Source organism: Bison bison, unplaced genomic scaffold (assembly GCF_000754665.1).
Source record: "Bison bison bison isolate TAMUID 2011002044 unplaced genomic scaffold, Bison_UMD1.0 scf7180017864291, whole genome shotgun sequence".
Classification (NCBI taxonomy): domain Eukaryota; kingdom Metazoa; phylum Chordata; class Mammalia; order Artiodactyla; family Bovidae; genus Bison; species Bison bison.
This window is the reverse complement of record NW_011494863.1, coordinates 1,458,250-1,463,665: the sequence shown is the minus strand read 5'-3', so window position 1 is coordinate 1,463,665 and position 5,416 is coordinate 1,458,250. Positions and strand designations below refer to the sequence as shown.

General features: G+C 45.8%; 1 protein-coding gene across 1 annotated transcript in view; it reads right to left on the bottom strand.

Moving 5' to 3' along the window:
- SLC4A9 (solute carrier family 4, sodium bicarbonate cotransporter, member 9) overlaps window positions 1-324 on the bottom strand; it is a 14,812-nt gene extending 14,488 nt beyond the window's left edge. The window contains 1 exon segment of the mRNA XM_010850351.1: window positions 71-324. Within this exon segment, the coding sequence (XP_010848653.1) occupies window positions 71-288 (218 nt within the window). The 5' untranslated portion in view covers window positions 289-324.
- Between the last annotated feature and the right edge of the window lie 5,092 nt (window positions 325-5,416).

Below are 5,416 nucleotides of genomic sequence, written 5' to 3'. Positions count from 1 at the left end.
TGGGGTCATGGAGGAGGACCCAATGGGGGAAGGGGAAGGACCCAATAAAACTGTCCTGGATCCCACTCACCTGCCTGTCTCTTTCCACTCGGGTGCGTGGGGCCAGCCCAGCAGCTCATTCAGCTGAATGAAGAGCGGAGGGTCCTTGGGTACCTCCAGTTCCCTGCTGTCTGTGTCTAAGGGGCCATCAGGGCTGAGGCCAGAGCCAGGACCACTGTCCAGCTCTCCTGTGGGCACATTTTCACTAGCACTGGAGATGTCAGACTCCTCTTGACCTGGCAGCTTCATCTCAGTGAAGCTTCTACAAACTCTCAGGGACTGGTGTGGTCCTAGGTTCTGAGGCCAGGGGCCCTCTGGCTGGCTGCATTTATAATGCACCCCCCACCCCGCCATACAACACAAACAGAGCCAGACCTGCTGACTCCAGAGCCAACTGGTCACCTCCGCTGTGGTTGTTTTCCCCTCTTGGCTAGTCTGAGTGTGAGGCCAACCTAACATTTTCCAGGCTCTCCAGAAACGCCCAACCTGGAGCAAAAGTGTTATGCGTGTTTCCTGTGGGATCAGGTCTGACCCTATTGTATTTTGTGTAAATTAATGGGAGTCTATCACTGGCTTGGGTCTGAGGACTGACCCCCAGATTATACCACCCCATACTCTGTATCAAATACAAACACAAAATACAGTGGACTGTTTTGGGTGTCACCAACACACCCTGAGGATATACATTTGGAGAAACAGAGGCCTACTAAATAACTGGGTCTGTAGAAGTTAGGCAGACTAACGAAGAAGGGAGACAGCAAGCAGAGACCCTGTCATTAAATGAGTTAATGATGGAAAGTGGAGGCCGTTCATGGAGAACATAGGTCCGCATCTTAACTTCATTTGTTCAGCCACACCTGGAAACTTCCTAATTTAGCTGTGTGCCTGGGATTGGCCTCTCTAACTCAGCCCCCCAGTGAAGATGGAGGAGCCACCTAGGGTGTGTGTGTGGAGGAGTTCCTGGAGCTAGATGAGCAAGGGAGAACATGGTCTGTTAACATGCAAGTCCTATTGACTCAACCTTCAAAACAGACCCAGAATTCAACCACACCTCCCTACTTCCAACATTACCTCTTTGTTCCAAGCTATAATCACGTCTCACCTGAATTATTTCAGCAGCTTTCTAATTTCTTATGGAGATCTCTCTGCTTCCACTCTTTCATTCTCCACAAAGCAACCAAGAGGACCTTTTTATATTATTAGTGTAAGTGAAAGTCACTCAGTTGTGTCCAACTCATTGCGACCCCATGGACTATACAGTCCATGGAATTCTCCAGGCCAGAATACTGGAGTGGGTAGCCTTTCCCTTCTCCAGGGAATCTTCCCAACCCAGGGATCGAACCCAGGTCTCCTGCATTGCAGGCAGATTCTTTACCAGCTGAGCCACAAGAGAAGCCCTATTATATTATTATTTTAATAATCTTGTTATTTATTTTTGGCAGTTCTGAGTCTTCATTGCTTCAAGGGCTTTTTTCTAGTTGCATGAAGTGGGGCTACTCTTCATTGCAAGGTGTGGATTTCTCACTGCAGTGGTTTCTCTGGTTGCAGAGCTTGGGCTCTAGGGCTTGAGCTCAATAGTTGGGTGCACAGGCTTAGTTGTTCCATGGCATGGGAGATCTTCACAGAGTAGGGATCGAAACTGTGTCTCCTGCATTGGCAGGCAGATTCTTTACCACTGAGCTACCAGGGAAGCCCTATTATTTTTATTTTTAATGTTTAAACTACATTTCCATTTCATTCAAACGTAATGGTCCTTTTATTCTGCTGAAAATCCACACAATACATTCTCATTACTCTTAGTAGAATAATTAAACTCTGTCATGACCTGAAGATCTGATCTATAGTCTGGCCCCAGCCCACCTCCCTGATGGGCTCTTACTGTTCTGTCATTGCTCGCTCCTTTCCAGCCACACTGGCCTCCCTCTGTTACGTGAAGCCTGTTCCTGAGGCAGGGTCTGTGCAGCACTTTTTCTCTCTGCAAGAAGGGTTTTTACCCCAGATTGTCACAGGACTGCATCCCTGTCACCTAAGTCTCATTTCAGACATTACCTACTCATGGAATTCTTAGTTTCTTCATCACTTTTCTCTGTTTTATTTTCTCCCCGGCAATTGTCACTACTAGTAACTGCCTTGTTTATTTATTTATTTTTAATCGTTTATTGCCTACCCCTCCGCACACACACACTGGAATGTACAGTCCACAAAGTAGATATTTTATCTATCTTCTTCACCACTGCCCCTAGAGCACCTAGTGGCACTCAATAAATACCTGTTCAATGAGCTCATAGAAAGGGAGGGGCTAAGGGAAGCGCTGCGCTTCTTCTGGAGACCACACGAGGGCGCTGCTCCCCGCGGACTGGATCGCTAGAGCCGCTCCCTTGGGCCAAGCGGCGGAGTTTGCTTCTTGAGCGGGCCCGTAGAGTGCACAGATGGAGGGGCGGCCCGAAGGAGGTCCTTGAATACTTTGCCTTGCCTTGGGGTGTAGCGGGGAGCAACGGCCTGGGGCGAGAGACCCATCAGGCTCATCTGATGTGGGTCAATCAAACCCCCCACTAGATACCTGGGACCCATTTCCTCTCTGAGAAATGGGATTCAGGCCAGTCCTCCCCACCAACTCCAGGTCTGGACTTGTGGCAAATATCTCCAAGTTCACGGAGGTCCCAGGGCAGGAATTAGAGGATCGAGTCACCATATTACCAATTGGGAATGGGTGCTGAGTCTGAGGGGGGAAATTGGTTTCAATCCAGGATGAATAGAAACTGGCCTAAGAACTGAAAGTTCAGGGAATCCCTGTGACCACTCCTTCAAGAATGCGTCCTAACTCCAGGGGCCAGTGACTCAAGGGAGCCTGAGGGGGACAGGAGCTGGATTTAGCATGAATACCCCCTCACAAACATGTCCTCCCTTCCCACCCCTACTCCAGCTAAAGTTCAGAGGGTTTGCCCTGCCCTCTCTGGCCCCAGCTACTCTGGCTCCCCAGGCTGCCTATAGTAGAAGGCCACCATGCCTCCATCCTCTCCAGACCCTTTTTTCTCTTAAGTCTCAAGTGCTCTGAGCTGCACAGGTTGATGAGGGAGTGAGTGAAGATCTGTCTGTGGGCATCAGTGGTCTCCCAGACAGGGCCAGTGAAAGTGTGCTGTCTGAGAGATCAGTACTGGGCATGAGCCCTGGAAAATGCCCTGGCCCAGGATGCAAAGACTTGGTTCTCCTCCTGGCTCAGTCACAGACTTGTCAGGTGTTCTTGAGCAAAGCTCTTCCCGCCTCTGAGCCTGTTTTCTTCTACCAAAACTGTGACAGTGTTTAAAGCAGACCTTTAGCAGTACATGGGGGAGCCGTGTCATCAGCTGGCTGCCTGGGTGTAAATTCCAGCTTGGTCACTGTCTAGCAAGTGGAGAAGAGATTTATCCTCGCAGAACCCGAGTTTTCCTATCAGCAGGAGGGGAATAATAAACGTGCCAACTTCATAGGCTTTATTAAAGAAACAATGCATGTAAAATAGGCCTGGTAAATAGTAAACACAATAAAGCGAGGCTGTTATTATTAAAAATGATGAATATAGTCACTTCTAGAGTGGAGAGAAAAGAAAATGTATGCTGAAATGTCAATTGCATCCAACCACTGTGCGTGGCACATTTTCTTATATTATCCTTAGGACAAGCTTTTAAAAAACTTTATTTTTGGAGGGTTCAGGATGGGAAACACATGTATACCTGTGGCGGACTCATTTTGATATTTGGCAAAACTAATACAATTATGTAAAGTTTAAAAATAAAATAAAATTTAAAAAAACTAAATTAAAAAAATTTAAAAAAATAAATAAAATAAAAAACTTTATTTTTACAAACTTTTAATTTATTTTTAAAAAACTGTTTATGTGAGTCTAATTATAGAAAAAGTTGCAAGAAAAAAAAGTAAGTCTCTGGCTGGTACCTATCATCCAGCTTCCCCCAGTGGTAACATCTCACATAACAACAGTACAACATCAAAACCAGAATGATGACATAAGTACAACACTGTTAACTAGACTGCAGGCGTTATTCAGGTTTCACTTGTTTCTATTGGCACTCATGTGTCTGTGTGTGTTTGTGTGTATAGTTTTATGCAATTTTATCATATGTATAGATTCACTTACACCCAACTGGACAAATTGCTCCTCAAGACTTGGTTTTCTCATTTATAAAATGGGAGTGAGAATGAGATGAAATAATGTATGTAAAGTGCTTGGAACAGCACCTAAAATTGAGTAGCAAGTATTCAATAAATTTAAGTTTTTTTTCTTTTTTTTCCCCAGAAAAAAAGCATTTTTTAGAAAAAAATGACTTATAATATATGAATAACTTATATTTGTTATAGAAAATATCTTCCCTGGTGGCACAGAGGATAAAGAGTCTGTCTGCAACACGGGAGACCCAAGTTCGATCCCTGGGTCGGGAAGATCCCCTGGAGAAGGAAATGGCAACCCACTCCAATATTCTTGCCTGGAGGATCCCCATGGACAGAAGAACCTGGTGGACTACAGTCCATGGGGTCGCGAAGAGTTAGACACAACTGAGCGACTTCACATCACATTATAGAAAAAAACAGAAAATATTCATAAGATTAAAACTAAAATAAATTTTCAAATGCCCATACCTCAAATTTTTACTCTTACCACAAATTTTAGGTGTATTTCATTATCCTTATTTTATTGTAAAAACACTGAGGCTCAGAAAGGAAAGCACTTTGCCATAGTCACTAAGCTTATGAATGAGGAGCCACGATTGAATGCATACTCTTGCCTCCAGGAGCTCACAGCTGTGGGGCAGCAGACAGGCCTATGAGTCATACCAACCCAGAGCAGACTGGAATGAACAGCCACTGGTGGTTTCTGAACACTTGTTATGTTCCAGTCACTGCCTGAACACCTAGCAGGTTATCTCAGTGAGTCTTTGTAGTAGCGCTTTGAGATAGCTAACATTCTCATTTCTGGTGAGGAAGCAGATGAGGCTCAGAGAGGTACCTTGCTCAAGATCAAAACTAGGGTCTGGTTGGCCCAGGGTTTAAAAAGGGGTCGGTTGCATGCCTCAACCTGAGCTTCAAAGCTCCTCGCTGAGGGATTCAGACAAGGTGTGGAATGTGTGTGGAAGGAGGGTCTCTCCAGCTGGAGCTTTGGGCTTCTCTCGTCCTGGAGCTGGGGTGCCCTTCTCTGACCCCACTTTGACCCCAGACCACCAACATCCAGTCAAGACTTGGGAGCGTACCCTAACAGCTGAAGCCTGCTTCCACTTCTCACAATACCCAGACTCCATCTGGAGCGGAAGAGTGAGAGCCTATGAAAGGAAATCGTGTTAGTTGCTTCAGTCATGTCCGATTCTTTGCAACCCCATGGACTATAGCC